Genomic DNA, 19689 nt, shown 5'->3' with positions numbered 1-19689 from the left:
TGTCTCCTGAAAGAGAAATGATTGGACTGAGTCTTCTTGTTTCTTCTTTATCTTAAAAAGGGAAGTTAAGGGGGCCGTCCTAAGATGACAGATGAATAGGATGGGGAGACCCCCTTCGCCCCCACAAAGTCATCAAAAGATCATTTGAACGCTGAGCAACTTCCACAAAACAACTTCTGAAAACTGGCGGAGGACACCAGGCACCCAGAAAGATGCCCATTGTCTTTGAAAGGAGGTAGGACAAAATATAAAAGACAAAAAGAGAAACAAGAGTTAGGGATTGAGACCCATTCCGGGCAGGGAGGCATGAAGGAGGAGAAGTTTTCAAACACCAGGAAACCCTCTCACTGGCGGGTCTGTGGGGAATTTTGGAATCTCAGAGGACAACGTAACCAGGAGGGGGAAAAAAACAAAAAACAAACAAAAACAAACAAACAAACAAAACAACACAGAATGCATGCCTAATGGCAACTCCCAGCAGAGAAATAGCCCAGACACTTGCATCTGCCACAAGTAAGCAGGGGCTGGACAGGGAGGCATGGGTTGTATGCTTAGGGTAAAGACCAGAGGACAATCTGAGAGAGCTAAAGTGAGATAGCAGCCCAAACTGTGGGGTAGCGAGAGAGAGAGAGAGAGAGAGAGAACTTTCCCGTGAAAAGTTCTAACCTAAAGTGCAGCCTGGCCCACACACAGAACAAAGGATTGAGTGAATACCAAAAGAGAGCTAGCGAGCTGCAGACTGGCCAATCCTCCCACTGGAGGCACAGAGGCAGGCGGGCAGCAGCCAGAGCCAAAAGACAAAGGGCAATCTTGGCCCCAGAGATGGCATCCTCCGCCAAACTGTGAGTAGGCTCCCAGTTGCTAACCAAATCTTCCTGGGATCCTGGATGGTTGACATCTGCCAGGAGGGCTGTAGGCAGAGATCAGCTCCCCAGAGGAGACACATGGCACACCTGAGATGGCATTCTCGTGGCATACCCAGTACACTGAGCGACTGGGACTGGGGAGGTGTTTAAGATGCCCAGCCCACGTGGGACAGTGTGCTTGCCAAGCACTTGGTCGCCTGACCTGCTTGGACCTGGAAAGAGCACAAAAAAACACACCCAAGCTAGTCTGTGCCTTTGTGGAGTACCTGAGAACCTGAACTTGAGCAGCTTAGACCTGGGAAGTGCACGAAATGCAGGGTCCGCTTTGGACAGTACCCCTGCAGAGCAACTTGGAGCCTGAGGAGTATAGACCCAGAAAGTACACGCCACTGTGAGCTGGAGCAAGCCCAGTGTGGGCCATACACTGCCAGTACTCCCCATACACACCAATGATATTTGTTTCCAGTGTTCCTCCCTTCACACAGCACAACTGAACAAGTGAGCCTAAATAAATGACCCCCTTTGGTCCCTGTGTCAGAGCAGAAATTAGACACTGAAGAGATTTACCAACAGAGGGAGCCAAAATAAACAAAGAAGAGGGAGCCACTCTGGAAGTGACAGGTACAAGAGATTAAAACCCTGTAGTTAGCATTGACTAAGCATTGGAAGGGGCCTATTGACTTTGAGAAGAGGTATAAGCTGAAACAAGCAACTGTCTTAAACTGAACTGACCCCATGTTGCCCTCAACAGCTCCAGAGAAATTCCTATATTTTTACTATTATCATTTTTAATTTTTTAAGTTATTTATTACTCTTTACTACTTTAATTTTCATTTTTATAACTTACTACCTTGCAAAAAAGACCCTATTTTTAAAGCAAATTCCATATATATATAATTTTTATAATTTTTGTGATTGATTATGTTTTGTATTTTTAATATTGTATTTTTGAGAGTCTAAACACTAGATTTTTAATCTTTTCTTTTGGATATTTCTTATCAATTTTGTACCTTTAAGAATCTAATCTTCAGTACCCATTTTTACTTAGGGATGTTATTTCTGGCTTGATTGCTCTCTCCCCTTTTGACTCTCTATTTTCTTCCCCAGGTCACCTCTATCACCACCCTCACCCTTCTCTTCTCTACTTAACTCTGTGAATCTCTCTGTGTGTTCTGGGCTGTTGAAAACACTAAGGAAATTGTTTACTGGCTAGACTTGTCTCTCACCTTTTAACTGACCCTCTTCTCCTCCTGGTCACCTCCGTTTCTCTCCTCCCTCTTCTCTTCTCTATGTAACTCCGTGAACCTCTCTGGGTATTCCAGAGTGGAGAGCACATAGGGAATTGATTACTGGCTAGATTGCTCTCTCCCCTTTTGATAACCCCTCTTCTCATGGTCACCTCTAACACCCCCTCCCTCTTCCCTTCTCCTTATAACTCTGTGATACTCTCTGAGGGTCCCTCACTGTGGAGAATCTTTTCACAATTAACCTAAATGTTTTATCATCTGTGCTGTATGGATGGAGAACTCTTGAGGCTACTGTAAGAACAAGACTGACAGCCAGAGGCAGGAGGCTTAAATCCAAAACTTGAGAATACCAGAAAACTCCTGACTCCAGGGAACATTAACTGATAAGAGCTCATCCAAAAGCCTCCATACCTACACTGAAACCAAGCCCCGCCCAAGAGCCAATAAGTTCCAGAGCAAGACATACCACGCTAATTCTCCAACAATGAAGGCACATAGACCTAAGCATTAAAATACAGGCTGCCCAAAGTCACACCAAACCCATAGACACCTAAAAACTCACTACTGGACACTTCATTTTACTCCAGAGAGAAGCGATCCAGCTCCACCTACCAGAACACAGACTCAAACTTTCCTAACCAGAAAACCTTGACAAGTCACTAGTCCAAACTGCACCCACCCACCCACCCCCCAGCAGGGAGCAACCTCCACAATAAAGAGGAACCACAAACTTCCAGCCCACAGAAAGGCCACCCCAAACAGAGCAATATAAACAAAATGAAAAGGCAAAGAAATATTCAGCAGGTAAAGGAACATGATAAATGCCCACCAAACCAAACAAAAGAGGGGGAGAAAGGGAGTCTACCTGAACAATAATTCAGAATAATGATAGAAAAGATGTTACAAATTCTTGAAAACAAAACAGAGTTACAGATAAATAGACTAGAGATAAGGATTGAGAAGATGTAAGAAATGTTTAACATGGACCCAGAAGAAATAAGAAAGAATCAGTCAATAATAAATAATGAAATAACTGAGATCAAAAGCACTTTGGAGGGAACCAACAGTAGAATAACTGAGGCAGAAGATAGGATAAGTGAGATGGAAGATAGAATGGTGGAAATAAAAGAAACAGATAGGAAAAAAGAAAAAAAAAAGAATTAAAGGAAATGAGGGCAACCTCAGAGACCTCTGGGACAATGTTAAAAGTTCCAACATTGAAACCATAGAAGTCCCAAATGAAGCAAAAAGAAAGCCACGAGAAAATACTTGAGGAGATAATAGTTGAAAACTTCCCTAAAATGGGGAAGGAAATAGCCACCTAAGCCCAAGAACAGGATAAACCCAAGGAGAAACACCCAAGAAATATATTAATCAAATTAATGAAGATCAAACACAAAGAACAAATATTAAAAGCAGCAAGGGAAATGCAACAAATAACACACAAGGGGATTCACATAAGGATAACAGCTGATCTTTCAATAGAAATTCTTCAGGCCAGAAGAGAATAGCAGCACATACTTAAAGTGATGAAAGAGAAAAACCTACAACCCAGATTACTGTACCCAGAAAGGATCTCATTGAAATAAGAAGGGGAAATCAAAAGCTTTACAGACAAGCAAAAGTTGAGAGAATTCAGCACCACCAAACCATCTCTTCAACAAATGCTAAAGGATCTGCTCTAGACAGGAAACACAGAAAGGGTGTATAAACTTGAACCCAAAACAACAAAGTAAATGGCAATGGAATCATAATTATCAACAATTACCTTAAATACAAATGGGTTGAATGTCCCAGCTAAAATACAAACAATGGCTGAATGGATAAAAAAAATAAGACCCCTATATATGCTGTCTACAAGAGACCCACTTCAAAACAAGGGATGCATTCAAATTGAAGTGAAGGGCTAGAAAAAGATATTTCACACAAATGGAGACCAAAAGAAAGCAGGAGCAGCAACAATAATATCAGATAAAACAGACTTTGAAATAAAGGCCGTGAAAAGAGGCAAAGAAGGAGACTACATAATGATCAATTGGTCAATCCAGGAAAAAAAATCACAATTATAAATAGATATGAACCCAACATAGGAGCACCACAATATATAAGGCAAATGCTAACAAGTATGAAAGAAGAAATTAGCAATAGCACAATAATAGTGAGAACTTTAATAACCCCACTTAAACCTATGGATACATCAACTAAACAGAAAATTAGCAAGGAAACACAAACTTTAAATGATACAATGGACCAGTTAGGCTTAATTGATATCTATAGGACTTTTCACCCCCAAACAATGAATTTAACCTTTTTCTCAAGTGCACATGGAACATGCTCCAGGATAGATTACATCCTGAGCCATAAATCTAAGCTTGGTAAAATTAGAAGGAAAAAAAAAAACAAAAAACTGAAATCATTCCAGCCATCTTTTCTGAACACAGTGAGGTAAGCTTAGATGTCAACTACAGGACTAAGCTAATAAAAATACAAACATATGGAGGCAGAACAACACACTTCTGAATAACCAACAAATCATAGAAGAAATCGAAATATGCTTAGAAACAAATGAAAATGAAAACATGACAACCCAAAACCTATGGGATTCAGTAAAACCACTGCTAAGGGGAAGGTTCATAGCAATACAAGCTTACCTCAAGAAAGAAAAGAAAAATCCAATAATAACCTAACACCTAGAAAACTTGAAAAAGAAGAAATAAAGAAATTCAGAGTTTGTGCAAGAAAAGACATAATAAAAATTAGGGCAGAAATAAATGAAAAAGAAACAAAGGAGATTATAGCAAAAAGCAACAAAACTAAAAGCTGGTTCTTTGGGAAGATAAATAAAATTGACAAACAATAAGCCAGACTCATCAAGAAAAAAGGGAGAAAACCAAATCAAAAAAATTATAAATGAAAATGGAGAAATCACAACAGACAACATATAAATACAAAGAATCATGAGACTACTATCAGCAACTATATAAAAATAAAATGGACAACTTGGAAGAAATAGATGAAATCTTAGAAAATATAGCATTCCAAAACTGAACCAGGAAGAAATAGAAAATCTTAACAGACCCATCACAAGCATGGACATCGAAACTGTAATAAAAAATAAACTGTCTAACAAAAAAAAAAGCCCAGGACTGGGAGACTTCACAGCTAAATTCTACCAAAAATTTAAAGAAGAGCTAACACCTATCCTACTCAAACTCTTCCCAAAAGTTGCAGAGGAAGGTAAACTCCCAAACTCATTCTATGAGGCCACCATCACCCTAATACGAAAACCAAAGATACCACGAAAAAAGAAAATACAGACCAACATCATTGATGAACATAAATGCAAAAATCCTCAACAAAATTCCAACAAACAGTATCCAACAACATTTTTAAAAGATCATGCATCATGACCAAGTGGGCTTTATCTCAGGGAGGCAAAGATTCTTCAATATTCACAAATCGAACAATGTGATACAGCATATTAACAAATTGAAAGATAAAAACCATATGAGTATCTCAATAGATGCAGAGAAAGCCTTTAACAAAATTCAACATCCATTTATGATAAAAACCCTCCAGAAAGCAGGCAGAGAAGGAACATACTCAATATAATAGAAGCCATGCATAATAAACCCACAGCAAACATTATCCTCAATGGTGAAAGATTGAAAGCATTTCCCCTAAATTCAGGAACAAAATAAAGTGCCCACTCTCAGCACTACTATTCAACACAGTTTTGGAAGTATTAACCACGGCAATCAGAGAAGAAAAAGAAATAAGAGGAATCCAGGTTGGAAAAGGAGAATTAAAACTCTCACTGTTTGGAGATGGCATAATCCTCTACATAGAAAATCCTAAAGACACCATAGAAAATTACTAGAGCTAATCATTGAATATAGTATAGTTGCAGAATATAAAATTAACACACAGATATCCCTTGCATTCCTATACACTAAGAATGGGAACACAGAAAGAGAAATTAAGGAAACAATTGCATTCACCATTGCAACGAAAAGAATAAAATACTTAGGAATAAATATACCTAAAGAAACAAAAGACCTATATATAGAAAACTATAAAATACTGATGACAGAAATCAAAGAGGACATAAATAAATGAAAAAATATACCAGGTTCATGGATTGAAAGAATCAATATAGTGAAAATAAGTATACTATACAAAGCAATCTATAGATACAATGTAATCCCTATCAAGCTACCAACAGTACTTCTCACAAAACTAGAGCTAATAATTTCACAACTTGTATAAAAATACAGGTAACCTCGAATAGCCAAAGCAATCTTGATAAAGAAGAATGAAACTGGAAGAATCAACCTGCCTGACTTCAGACTATACTACAAAGCTATAGTCATTAAGACAATATGGTACTTGCACAAAGACAGAAATATAGATCAATGGAACAAAATAGAAAATCCAGAGATAAATCCATGCACCTATGAACACCTTATCTTTGACAAAGAAGGCAAAAACATACAATGGAGAAAAGACAATCTCTTTAACAAGTGGTGCTGGGAACTGGTCAACCACCTGTAAAAGAATGAAACTAGAGCACTTTCTAACACCATACACAAAAATAGACTCAAAATGGATTAAAGATCTAAATGTAAGACCAGAAACTATAAAACTCCTAGAGGAAAACATAGGCAAAACACTCTCTGACATAAATCACAGCAGGGTCCTCTATGACCCACCTCCCAGATTAATGGAAATAAAAGCAAAAATAAACAAATGGGACCTAATTAAACTTAAAAGCTTTTGAGCAAAGAAAGAAATTATCAGCAAGGTAAAAAGACAGCCTTCAGAATGGGAGAAAATAATAGCAAACGAAGCAAGTGACAATGAATTAATCTCAAAAATATACAAGTAGCTCATGCTGCTCAATTCCAGAAAAATAAATGACCCAATCAAAAAATAGGCCAAAGAACTAAACAGACATTTCTCCAAAGAAGACATACAGATGACTAACAAATACATAAACAGATGCTCAACATCACACATTATCAGAGAAATGCAAATCCAAACCAGCATGAGGTACTATTTCACACCAGTCAGAATGGCTGCTATCCAAATGTCTACAAGCAATAAATGCTGAAGAGGGCATGGAGAAAAGGGAACCCTCTTACGCTGTTGGTGGGAATGTAAACTAGTACAGCCACTATGGAGTACAGTGTGGAGATTCCTTAAAAAAATGGAAATAGGACTGCCATACAACCCAGAATCCCACTGCTGTGCATACTCACTGAGAAAACAAGAGTAGAAAGAGACACATGTACCACAGTGTTCATCACAGCACTGTGTACAATAGCTAGGACATGGAAGCAACCTAGATGTCCATCGGCAGACGAATGAATAGGAAAGATGTAATACATGTACACCATGGAATATTACTCAGCTATTAAAAATAATGCATTTGAATCAGCTATAATGAGGTGGACAAAACTGGAGCCTATAATACAGAGTGAAGTAAGTCAGAAAGAAAAACACCATTACAGTATATTAACACATATATATGGAATTTAGAAAGATGGTAATAATGATCTCATATGCCAGACAGCAAAAGAGGCACAGATGTAAAAATCATACTTTTGGACTCTGTGGGGGAAGGCAAGGGTGGATGATTTGAGAGAATAGTACTGAAACATGTATATTTACCATTTGTGAAATAGACGATCAGTCGAAGTTCGATGCATGAAACAGGACACTCAAAGTCAGTGCACTGGGACATCCTAGGGGGATGGGGGTGGGGAGGGAGGTGGGAGAGGAGTTCGGGCCTGGGAACACATGTGTACCAGTGGCTGATTCATGTCAGTGTATGGCAAAAATCACTGAGATATTATATGTTAATTAGTCTCCAATTAAAATATATTGATTAATTTTGAAAATTAATTAATTAAAAATAAAAGAATCCACCTACAATATAAGAGCTACAGGAGACATGGGTTCAGTCCCAGGGTTGGGAAGATTCCCTGGGGCAGGGCATGGCAACCTACTCTAGTATTCTTGTCTGAAGAATCCCCATGGACAAAGGAGCCTGGCGGGTTACAGTCCATAGCGTCACAAAGAGTGAGACACGGCTGAAGCAACTTAGCACACATGCACAGGATGGAAGGAAAGGATGGGGGCAGAACACTGTTTTCAAGTGAAATGCTATGCAGAATTCTTCTATATAAAAATTAAAATCTACCCCTCAGGCCAGTGTGAGGAGGGAAGACCAGAGTCCCCTTCTTGTTCACCTCATCATGCTCTGCCCCTATCTACAGATACTGAGTAGTATGGATAAGGCATACTCTCTTTACATTTCGGCTCACATTTCTACCTCTTCCCTCAATATGCCTTTCTACTAAAAAGGAAAATAAGAGTTGATACACTGAAAGGAAAACTGAAATATTAAGATAGCAACCTGAGACTTCATCATACTTCTTAATTGTTTAAGATGAAAAAAAGATAATCTGATTTTATTTTATTAATGACTGTCTGATATCTTTTGGTTAGGGAAAACGTTAAAAAGTTAATTTGCCTAGATAGTGTTCTATGTATGCACTTTTAGCTGTTAGAAATCATATTGAAATATCACAAAATGGAAATTATGTTGAATTAAGCATATCTTAAAAAGAATTTGAAATGAAGTCAAATGTTTTATATTTTTTAATTAAAAAAAGAAATTTACTTTAAAAAAAGATAAGTTAGTATTTTTGGCAAAAGACTCAAGAGAATGGATCACATAATTTCTTCATCTAATTAGCAGATTTTTTATCAACCTCAAAAGTATATTTTAAAATGGTATTAATAAATTCCTCTTGCAAATTTTGGAGAAAATCTTATTCATAAAAGTTATAATTCTATTTGTTTTTGTGAACTTACAGAGAATTTTCAGATCTATTTACTATTTTGTGCAATTCGTTAGTAGAAAAGAAAGCAGACTGAGGATGTGATGCATTTCAAAATATGAAATGAGAACTGCATAAATTAATTCTATTGCTTAAGGACAGCATTTATTTCCTCTAACAGTTTACATTCTTATTTGTAGTGCTATTGACTAACACTGCACACTTTATTGGCATCTGCTGCATATCACAAAACCCATTATTATGCACTATTTCAGAGCTATAAAGCTTCTTTTTGAAGAATTAAAGTACCTTATCATCTATATTAGCCTAAAGAGATGATTTTGCTATGGCAAATTTTGTCATCAGCTTTTTTTTTCCTTAAATCAAAGCAAAACGTACATGTATATGCTAAAAATCTCACTAATATGCCATATTAAGATAATAGACTTCATTTAAAGTGAAATATGCTTCTGCACTTATATTATGGTCCTTTATGGTCCAAAATGAACAACATTCTCTTAGAACATGATTTAGAGGGAAATTTGTTTCATCGGTAGACTAGATAGCTAAAATGACTCATAGCAAAAATAAATTTTAAACATTAAGTCATAAATATTGTCACAATTATACAGAAATGAATATTCATTTTAATTATCTATACCCATTATATAGTTTATTAAAATAATAAGTAGCAAAAATATATCATTTGTAGTATCATTATTATTGCCTACAGCCATTGCAATTTTAAAATAAAGCATAATAAAGTACTTCACTGACTTGAAATTTTCCATTGCTTCATCCTGTAGAGTAACTATGAACAAAATATTTAGTAGTCAAAATTATTATAGTGTCAATGTGATGAAAGAAGAGAAATGTTTAGTCCCTGGTAGAAACAAGCTTTAAAAATAAAGCTCTCAAATATGTCAGTTCATAGATTTTTACTAACACACTTTTTTTTTAATATGGTTGATTTACAGTATCATATCAGTTTCAGATATATACTTGCACTCTACTAATAAAATCAATTCCTGCAAAGAACTCTTCATTGAAATGTTTTTAAACAACTGCCTATTAATATGTATAATTGAGATAAATTAAGCTGTGCTTAATTTTAAATGTCTTATAATAAAGTCTAACCCATACCAATGTGGTATGTTCCTTTAACTATCAATAATATAATATCTTAGTCTTATTCAGCTTGAAAATATTTTTCAAGGTTATGTCCATACTGTGGATGCTTCCTCTGACTTTACTCTTTAATGATTGCTATACAGTCTTCTAAGAAAAGTGTTTAGTAATGCATGTAATATGCAAAAGAATCAGTTCTATCTTATAAAAATGATGTTTATTTCATCTATATACTTCTGTTACAAGGTAGTGGTAGGTCTACAATTAAAACAATAGTCTATGAAGTAACAAAGAACAGCCTTTGCTTAATGCATATTTGTTACTTATTACTATATTCTTATTAGAAATTGACTCTGAGTTAATTATAGCAGAAGATACAGTCACAGCCATGTATTTCCTCCAGAAGTCATTATGTCATGTTACACATAAGTAAATGAAAGGTAGATCAGCATTGTATATTACAGAATAATTTTTCATCCTTAGAATGAATGTTGATAAATTGTTTTAAGCATAAAATTGAATATAGAGATAGATGTTTAGTACTTTCTGAATTTTGTGCCTAAAATGTCTCTAAAATATTCATATTAAAAACATCTTTAATAGCCAGTGTATACTTTTGTTGGGGCTCCCCTGATGGCCCATACAGTAAAGAGTCTGCCTGCAATGCAGGAGACACGGGTTTAATCCCTGGATCTGGACGATCCCCTTGAGAAGGAAATGGCAACCCACTCAAGTATTCTTTCCTGGAAAATTCTATGGACGGAGGAGCCTGGTGGGCTACAGTTTACTTTTGTAGTGCAAAAAAGTTTGTTATACTGTCACTGGTTCTTAATATGTATGTTTAGTCTTAGATTATATCCTGATGTTTAGCCAATAATTTCCTATATTATTTTTTTTTTAGTTTAGAAAATAAGGATTAAAACACAATGATGGGGAGACCATTTTGTTCTCAAAACTAGAGGTTTACTTAAATTATATATCCATACAATCCATAATGCTCAAAATTTTAGGAAACAGGAAGAATAAAAGAAAAAACAGATCCCAGCAAGGGCTGCAAAAGAGATTTATAATTATTGATAAAAAGGATGCTATAAGGCATGAGACTCTTGGGACAAGTCCAGAGGGAACAGTTCATAGTCTTGAAAACAAAATATGATCCTGGGGTCAGAAAACCAACACCAGACTGTTTCTCAACTGGCGTCTCAGAGTCACATGTTTTACATATCTGGTGAAAAATCTAGAGATAAGAATATTAGTCTGAGTTATTGATTTGTTATTGATTACTGTTTCTTAGTTGCTCAGTGGTTAATGATCACTTTGTTTTTTGGGCCTGAAGGCCACATGAGTTATAGCTTAACCCCCCCCCATATTCTTTCCTTCATGGATTCAGTTTCGGCACCTTCACATTGGAGCGGTGTTGGTCCCCTGATCCTCTCTTTTCACTGAATTCTTGTGTCTTGTTTCTCATTCTCTCGCCGTATAGTGCTTTCGGAAACCCTGCTTGCTGAGCTGGTCTCGGAAAAAATGCCTTCCAAAATTTCTGTTTAATGTTAATTTATCTTATATGTTACTTGGTCTCTTTTTTCTTCTTTCTACATCACATATATGGTAAACTTTTTTGGACCTATACAACTTTATGTATATAAAGCGTATCTGAGGCAAAGTATAATTCTTCAAATACAAGAATCTCCTGAGATATGTATAATCTTATAAAATTTTGTATTTCCCAAAATTATGAAAATATAGGGATTGTCAAGATACATGTTCAAGATAATTTAATGAACTTCATGATCCTTTTTAAGAGTTCAACATTTCTGAACTGTGCAAAATATAGCCTTTAATGCCTTCAATCTGAAGATTAAATCTGAACATCTTTCTAAACAGCAACATGGCATAAGGTATGTGGTTTCAATACATTATTGAAAACCTCAGACCAGTTTTTCTACCTTGGAGTCAGGATCACTCATTTCCTCAAAAGAATTAATTGTCTATGGCTCTTATCATTATTTAAAATTAAAAATTAAATCTAGAAAATACGTTATGTTAATTATAAAATTATTTCTGTACACAAATAAATAAATAAAATAAACTGTCTGGTTTTGTGTGTATATATATAGATATATATAGATATAGATATATAGATATATGCATAGGTAAATAAAAAGTTCTATCTATACCTAGACAATATGACTATTTGATTTCATAGCAAATTTCAAAGTAGATAGGATCACAAATTTCAAAAATTATAAACTGCTGCATATATGCCTTCCACTTAATTTTGTATTGCTGCCTTTTAAAAATGTGTTACTAACACATTTAAATTGGCCAGTGTTATTATGGTTACAGTTGTTTTACTTGCAAACACAATAAGCCCTTTAACTTCAGGACTCAGGAGGTATCAACTTACTGGATTCAGGATCTGAGTTGCCATCCCCTTCAGTGCGGTTGTTGTTTACAGCATGATCAAAGTACTCCTCCTGAGGATAGCCAAGGGGCAGGGCATGGGATGTGCTGGGAAGGCTGCCTGCATCATGGTCTCCCAGTCCACCATCACTGTTGCTTTCTTGAGAACCATCTGGTAGGTGAAATGTGACACGCCGCTGGGACTGAAAGGAAAACAGAAAATTATAGGGTTTCAGCTATGATCTGATTAATTGCTTAATGCATCCAATTTAGAAAATGTATTATTTCAGCTGTCTAGTGAAGTCACATTATCTTGAGTTGTGAACAATTTCAGGCTTTTGTAAATGGTTCACTCTGTGTTCAAACCTGCTTCACCTGGCAGCAGAGTTGCTTTTATTATATTTTTAAGCAGGGCACATCCAGTTACAGGATAAAAGTCAACTTGTTCTAAAGCTAGAGGCTGTCACCCATGTAGACATTCAAGCACATTGGAAATTCTGATAATCATTTGAACATGGATTTATTTAACTATAATTTGACAAGATTTCATTTTTTGAACAATAAGCCCGAATAAATATAATAAAATGTTATTGCTATATCTATAAGATTCTGTCTGGCTGAGACAGTAAATAATAATACAAATTTATTCAATCATGTAGACTTACAAATTAAAATTACAAGCCATCTTTTCAAAGAGTCTTAGGGGAAATATTTTGATTTGGAATTTATTTAAATTGATTCTATACTCTAAAAATAAAAATAATTAGATGGTATGGATAACAGGTGATAATTATAGAAGCAAACTATAGGTGTCATCTCTGATGGTAAATATAGCAGAACATTAAAAACATACACATGCCAACATATAAAGGTGAAGCATTTGAAGCATTTGGTTCATGATATCCAGTAGTGTGATAACTTCACCAGATGTAGCAGTGATTTTGTTTGCAACATTGCTATATGTAGTAGTTAGTCTCCAAAATAGCCCTGACAATAAACCTCACCTCCTGGCATTCAAATCCTTGTGGAGTCCTCTACCACAATGAATATGGATAAATCCTGTGTAACCAAACCTTGTAGCTTGTGCCTTGCTCCCTCAGAATACTTGTTCAAGAAAATCAGCTGAATTGAAAGAAATATGACTAATGGGAGACTGCCATACCATGAGGAAATTCAAGCTGCCCATGTGAAAAGAAAGGTAACAAATACAATACCCAGAAAGACAAAGCTACTCCAGCCAGTCAAGTTGAGATGCCAAATATATATGTGAAGAATCCATTCTGGGCATTTCGTTTATGGCCTCATTTGAACCATCCATCCCAGTCATCTCCAGATATTTGAGCCACATATTTGAGATATCAGTCATTGTGAAGCAGAGATAGCAATCTCTGTTGTGTACTGCCTAAATTCCTGACCTAAAAAATGTCAAGTACAACTGGTTTTTGTTTTATGCTCCAAAGATCAGGGACAATTTGTTATGTAACAATAGATTAACCAAAATATTTAATTATTAGTAGCATGAAAGATGCAATTTAGAGATAATTATTTAAGAAATTTATGCATCTCAAAGGGTACATGTAATCAGGTACTAGGAATTTCCATGAAAGAATGCATATACTGTCACAAGTTCAGGCTTGATAGTCAGCCATTTCTTCAGAGGCTGATATTGCTATAGACTGTATGCTTGTGTCCTCTCAAAATTCATATGTTAAAAACTAATCTCCAGCATAATGGCACTTGGAGATGGGATCTTTACAAAGTGATTAGGTTACAAGGGTAAAGCCCTCATTAATGGGATTAGTGTCCTTATAAAACGAGCCCTAGATACCTCCCTCTCCCCTTCTTCCATATGAGGACACAGTGAGTTAATTTTGTCAGTCCAGCAAAGCTGCATTTGACTATTCTCTAAGAAGCCATAAGCTCATTTAGTTATAGATTAAACTTCATTTAATTCTAAAAATTATTTATAGTTGTTAACATATTTTCAGTTACTTCAAGTAAAATATTACAATTTATGCTTATAAACCTTTTTAAAAAGGCAAGACCTGGAAAAACAGGATTTTAAAACGCTTGCAACTTTATACTGTAGACATTTATCCACAAATAGTTATAGTATATAATTGAATGTCAAAATAATACTTGACATAAATTAAAAATTCACTGTATATAAAATAAGCCAGTTTAGCATGAAACTAATTCACAGTTGGTGGTGCTAATGGTAAAGAACCCACCTCCCAATGCAGGAGACGAAAGAAACATGGGTTTGATCCCTGGGTCAGGAAGATTCCCTGGAAGAAGGCATGGAAACCCATTCCAGTGTTCTTGCCTGGAGAATCCAATGGACTGAGGAGCTTGGTGGCGATTACAGTCCATAGGGTTTCAAAGAGTTGGGCACAAGTGAATCACTTAATACACATGCATCACCATAATTCATAACTGTTAAAAGAGATATTTCAACTTTCTATTAAGACCAAGCCATATATTTCAAGTATGTCTTATATTTCAAGTTTATCATTTAACTTTTTAAAAGCATTAGACCTAGAAAATAAAATCTATAAAGGAAAATAATTACAGCTGACAAAAATAAGTGAATCTAGGGTTTTTAACTTGTGTTAGTTAAGCATGGAGTCATATTGTTTAGTCACTAAGTTGTGTCCAACTCTTGTAAAACCAGTACTGTAGCCCACCAGGTTTCTCTGTCCATGGAATTTACAAGGCAAGAATACAGACTGAGTTGCCATTTCCTTCTCCAGGAGATCTTCCTGACCCAGGGAATGAACTCAAGTCCCCTGCATTGGTAGTTGGATTATTTACCAGTGAGCCACCAGGGAAGCCCAGGGAGTCATATACCCTAACAGAATTAAAAATGTGTCAGTTACAAATTGGCACTTCCCTTTCAACTACAAGAGCATGTGTCAGAAAATGAACAACCACCACAAGGGCATTTGCCATCTACCTAAACGGAGATTGAACCTGTGCTGCTTCAGTTGTTGACCTTCAATAACCCCTGGGGGAATTCAGGGTGTAGAGTGAGGCACTCTGTGCTCCAAGGAATCTGGTGGAACAGGATTTTAGGTAATTACATATTTTTAGAAATTGATTTTATGATCCCAATCCGTGTTGTTGTTGTTGTTGCTGTTGAGTCGTTCAGTCATGGCTGACTCTTTACAACCCCATGGACTGCAGCATGCCAGGCTTCCCTGTCCTTCAAAATGTCCTGAACCTTGCTCAAACTCATGTCCTTTGAGTTGGTGATGCCATCCAACCATCTCATCTGCTGTCATCCCTGTCTCCTCTGCCTTCAATCTTTCCCAGCATCAGGGTCTTTTCTAGTGAGTTGGCTCTTTGCATCAGATGGCCAAAGTATTGGAGCTTCATCTCAGCATCAGTCCTTCCAATGAATATTCAGGACTGATTTCCTTTAGAATTGACTGATTTGATCTCTTTGCAGTCCAAGGGACTCTCAAGAGGCTTCTCCAACACCACAATGAAAAAACATCAATTCTTCACTGCTCAGCCTTCTTTATGGTCCAACACTCAAATCCATACATGACTCCTGGAAAAAACATAGGCTTGACTAAGCGGACATTTGTTGATAAAGTAATGTGTCTGTTTTTTTAATATGCTGTCTAAGTTTGTCATAGCTTTCCTTTCAAGGAGCAAGTGTCTTCTAATTCCATGGCTGCCATCACCATCTGCAGTGATTTTGGAGCCCAAGAAAAGGAAGCCTGTCACTGTTTCCGTTGTTTCTTCATCTATTTGCCATGAAGTAATGGGACCAGATGCCACGATCTTCATTTGTTGAATATTGAGATTTAAGTCAACTTTTTCATTCTCCTCTTTCACCTTCATCAAGAGGATCTTTAGTTTCTCTTCGCTTTCTGCCGTAAGGATGGTGTCATCTGCATATCTGAGGTTATTGATATTTCTCCCAGCAATCTTGATTCCAGCTTGTGCTTCATCCAGCCCACCAGTTCTCATGATGTACTCTGCATATAAGTTAAATAAGCAGAGTCACAATATACAGCCTTGACGTACTCCTTTCCCAATTTTGAACCAGTAGGTTGTTCCATGTCCGGTTCTAAGTGATGCTTCTTGACCTGCAAATAGGTTTCACAGTAGGCAGGTAAGGTGGTCTGTTTTTTCCATTACTGTAAGAATTTTCCACAGTTTGTTGTGATCCAAATAGCGAGGTCAAGAAGCAACAGTTAGAACCGGACATGGAATAACAGACTGGTTCCAAATTGGGAAAGGAGTACATCAAATCTGCATATGGATGTGAGAGCTGGACTATAAAGAAAGCTGAGCGCTGAAGAATTGATGCTTTTGAACTGTGGTGTTGGAAGAGACTCTTGACAGTCGGCATATTTCCATGAAATATTTCCTTAAGTGAAATTGTTAGAATTTAACTTTTAAGGAATTGTTTTCAAAAAGCTTCTGAAAATTTAGCTTTTAATGGGAAAAGAACAATTACCTACTTTTTTCTAGGGTTACTTTAATGGTTTCTACTTAAGCTTGCATTTTGCAATTTGTGACACTTCTAGATAGAACTGAATATAAAATAATTATATGAACTTAGGACTTCCCTGTAGCTCAAATGGTAATGAATCTGCCTGCAATGCAGGTGACTGAGGTTCGATCTTTGTGTCAGGAAGATCCTCTCAAGAAATGAATGGCAATCCAGTACAGTACTCTTGCTTTGAGAAGTCCATGGACAGAGAAGCCTGGCGGGCTACAGTCTGTGGGATCGCAAAGAGTCGGACACGACTGAGAGACTAACACACACAAACAGCAATTTATGAACCCTTTGTAGTAAATTGTGGCAACTGGGTGTAACTCATTTGCCCTTTACTTTTTAATGGATGAATCCTTAATCTCTGATGACACTTTTCAGCTTAGATTTGTAATACAGACGTGTTTAAAATACAGAGGTATTTTTTTCTTATTCAATATATTTAGTAATATTAACTATTTCATGAAAATCATCCCTCAGGTCTCTCAAGGAAAGGAATAAATAATTCCCCTTTTTCAAGTGTTGACAATGATTGCTATGCAATATAAAAGAGCTATTACATTAATGACCATGTCATAATTTGTCTCTCTGCCACCCTTCTAGGAAGCTGTGGCATTCAAATTAAAACAATCTATTGACTGGAATAGCAACTTTATGGGATGGAAATAAATCCTGGATTATTCATGAATAAATGTAACGAAAGGCTAATTATTTTCTGCAAGTAAGAGAAAATTCAGAGTGCTTCTCCGTCTAATCTATAATCTACATGCCTTGCTTTTAGCTCAAATCAATAAAAATTCCAGAATGTATGAAATAATACTGATGTCACCTAGATGAATCATTTACAGGCAAACTATCAAATTCCCAACATTCTTGTGTCCATTATACTTCATGAAGGCATAATTCCACATCAAACATCAGGTGAATATTGTTACATCTCCATAACATAATGTAAATGGCATTTTAGAAAAGTTAATCTGGCAGCAGAGAGGCTGCATACAGATAGGCCACCCTGTGACTCTCATTATTGAACACTTGAGTATTGTGTTCTAGAGAGCTCATTAGAATTACCTGTCAAAGTTTTCAAATTAATCATGCAACCTTGTATTCCCCCTGACTCCAATTCTAATATACCATTACCTACTCTACCTTAGATTCACTGCCATCACCAGAACTCTGATTAAAAAGAGTAATCATAGATAGGGTTATTATTTTTTAAGGATTACAATATGCAGGGGTGTTTTTGATTCACTTATAAAACATTCTTGGTATCAAACTATTTAACATATTTTAAGATTCTGAGTTCCAATATTCTATAATAATCAATAGCTTAATTCTGGATGTCAGAGGTGGTCTTCATTTTCCCATGGGTCCTGTCTCTTTGCAAAAGAATTTATAATTACTCAACACATTATAAATTTAAAGGTGAAAATGTCTTAGTTAGAAATTCATCTTGAAATTTTCACCAGCATTACATGGTCAGCACACATATTCCACTTGTAACTCATAATTCTCGGTGTGAAAACGTCCAAAAGACATAATTTATACTAAACCCTTATTATTTGACCCTATACTTGTAGTCATAAACCTACTTTTCCAACTCAAGTTATATTGCAGGATAGATCAGTTCACCTGATTGTATTTACACTGTTCCATTTCATAAAATTTGAAAGCTCTGTCTCTTTTCTCATTTTCCCTTTCATATTGGTTTCCTGAAATTATTACCTTACAAGACTTTTATTTTTTCAATATTATAACTTATTACTAGCATATGAAGAAAGTTCATGATCTTCTCCAGAATCAGATCTTCTCTTGGCTCCATTTTGCCATGAATTTTTTATGGCTTTTGCTTTTTTTTTAAAATTTATTTTACTTTTAAAAAAATTTTTAGCAAATTGGCCAGACATTCATTTGATGGTTAGGAGACTACATAATATTTCATGAGGGCATCTTTCCTTGAGTCATGATTCATTTCAGTTCAATCAAAATGAAAATAATCCATTTGTAGATAGTTACCATGAAAAGCTGCTAAATTGGCAATTGGCAGAGTTCTGTGATACCTAGATGCCCATCAGCAGATGAATGGATAAGGAAGCTGTGGTACATATACACCATGGAATATTACTCAGCCGTTAAAAAGAATTCATTTGAATCAGTTCTAATGAGATGGATGAAACTGGAGCCCATTATACAGAGTGAAGTAAGCCAGAAAGATAAAGAACATTACAGTATACTAACACATATATACGGAATTTAGAAAGATGGTAACGATGGCCCTATATGCAGGGCAGAAGAAGAGACACAGAAGTACAGAACAGACTTTTGAACTCTGTGGGAGAAGGTGAGGGTGGGATGTTTCGAAAGAACAGCATATATATTATCTGTGGTGAAACAGACCACCAGCCCAGGTGGGATGCATGAATCAAGTGCTCTGGCCTGGTGGGCTGGGAAGACCCAGAGGAATCGGGTGGAGAGGGAGGTGGGATGGGGGACCGGGATGGGGAATACGTGTATTCATATCAATGTATGACAAAGCCCAATGAAAAATAAAAAATAAAAATAAATAAATAAATAAATAAATTTACAAATATTTGAGAAACTACAATTGTGTGACTAACAATGAAAGTATCAGTGAAACACAACTGAAATCTAACATGCTTTTGAAACTGTCATGTGTTTAAAAA

The 19689-nt window shown here is 36.2% G+C and overlaps 1 protein-coding gene across 1 annotated transcript in view; it reads right to left on the bottom strand.

The window, feature by feature from the left end:
• LOC136154110 (protocadherin-11 X-linked) overlaps positions 1 to 19689 on the bottom strand; it is an 823611-nt gene that overhangs the window by 172589 nt on the left and 631333 nt on the right. The window contains exon 6 of the mRNA XM_065916351.1: positions 12497 to 12695. Coding sequence (XP_065772423.1) covers positions 12497 to 12695 — 199 coding nt within the window. The remainder of the gene's footprint in view (positions 1 to 12496; positions 12696 to 19689) is intronic.

Source organism: Muntiacus reevesi, chromosome X (assembly GCF_963930625.1).
Source record: "Muntiacus reevesi chromosome X, mMunRee1.1, whole genome shotgun sequence".
Taxonomy (NCBI): domain Eukaryota; kingdom Metazoa; phylum Chordata; class Mammalia; order Artiodactyla; family Cervidae; genus Muntiacus; species Muntiacus reevesi.
This window is presented reverse-complemented; position numbering and strand designations above follow the sequence as displayed.